Here is a 1,512-nt window from a genome sequence, read left to right on the forward strand (position 1 = left end):
TCTCTTTTCCGGCTTGCATACAGTGCAATGGCAATAGTAACACGTGTACTAAGACTGGTAGTGATGGATCTGGTATATCCAATGCTGATATGATACTTTATGTATCAGCAGTTGTTGCTGGTAGCTGTGGAGGAGGAAGTGGCTCAACTTCTACAATAGCATTTGCAACAACATGTCAAATGGAGAGTGCATTAGACAGGTGAGTTAGTTATTAATAGTTATTAGTGATTATTAAGACATATTGATAGTTATTAATGGTGATTTGTTTCTTTGCAGACCTATAGCTGGCTCTGTTAATTTCTGTCCCTCGGCAATTACTGATAAAGTAACTGATGACTTCATTATTGCAACAGCAAAACATGAAATAATCCATGCACTGGTATGTAATGTAATGGAGTCAATTGAACTTATTAATCCTATTAACTTAAAAAATTGAAGTCGGAATCACCTCAAACTTGCTACACAGCATAAGGACATCAATATGTATCAGAAAATGTGATAAAAATTTGAGGTGATTTTGGAGCCATTTTTTGGAAAAAACCATGGGCTATAGCCTTGGGTAATTTTCAAAAATTTGACGTTTTCTTAAAATAGCTGTAACTTGAAAAATTGAAGTCGGAATTAGCTCAAACTTGCTACACAGCATAAGGACATCAATATGTATCAAAAAATGTAATAAAAACTGGGGGTAATTTCGGAGCCATTTTTTGGAAAAAACCATGGGCTATAGCCTTGGGTAATTTTCAAAAATTTGACATTTTCTTAAAATGGCCGTAACTTGAAAAATTGAAGTTGGAATCAGCTCAAACTTGCTACACAGCATAAGGACATCAATATGTATTAGAAAATGTAATAAAAATTTGGGGTGATTTCGAAGCCATTTTTTGGAAAAAACCATGGGCTATAGCCTTGGATTATGTATTTCTATTGTGTGAAACATGTTCTGCTGTGCATATATTTATGTAGGCATTTTCACCGTCACTATATCCTTTCTGGAGAGATCAAAATGGAAAGCCAAGAACAGACAGAGATAGTAATGGCTACCCACCAAGAGGCAGTGGATAGTACGAAAGAGAGAGAGTTAAAATGAATGCATATTTTATATCATATATCATTATTATTAGTTATAACTACATGTGGAGTGATAGCACAATAAAACAAGTGACTTATAATGACTGGCAGGTTTATAAAGGATCAGTCAGTCACACTGTCAATCTTGTAGTTACTCCTACTGTTGTAGTAAGAAGAATTGAATGGAGAGATATAGATGAAGTTTCAATGTGTTTCAAATAGGCTGAAGCTGCAAGATACTTCGATTGCTCTAGTCTAGTAGGCGTAGAATTAGAGAATCAAGGAGGACAAGGAACACAGTTATCTCATTGGGAGAAAAGAATATTAGGAGTGAGAGGATTATAATTCAACAAATAATTGTTTTATTTATTGATAGAATGAAGTAATGACTGGTATCATTGATTCTAATCCAACACTGTCTAATATAACATTGGCACTGTT

At 34.4% G+C, this 1,512-nt stretch overlaps 1 protein-coding gene across 1 annotated transcript; it reads left to right on the plus strand.

Annotated features, from left to right (window-relative positions):
• Positions 1 to 89: 89 nt before the first annotated feature.
• LOC105316166 (leishmanolysin-like peptidase) lies at positions 90 to 1,504 on the plus strand (the record flags this gene model as incomplete). Its single annotated transcript, XM_011410977.1, has 6 exons — positions 90 to 199; positions 277 to 379; positions 967 to 1,064; positions 1,125 to 1,239; positions 1,294 to 1,401; positions 1,448 to 1,504. Coding segments are annotated over exons 1-6 (591 nt in total), but the record flags the coding sequence as incomplete, so codon positions are not given.
• Between the last annotated feature and the right edge of the window lie 8 nt (positions 1,505 to 1,512).

The sequence above is a fragment of the Amphimedon queenslandica genome, unplaced genomic scaffold (assembly GCF_000090795.2).
Source record: "Amphimedon queenslandica unplaced genomic scaffold, v1.1 AMPQUscaffold_4324_Cont23696, whole genome shotgun sequence".
In the NCBI taxonomy this organism is placed as follows: Eukaryota; Metazoa; Porifera; class Demospongiae; order Haplosclerida; family Niphatidae; genus Amphimedon; species Amphimedon queenslandica.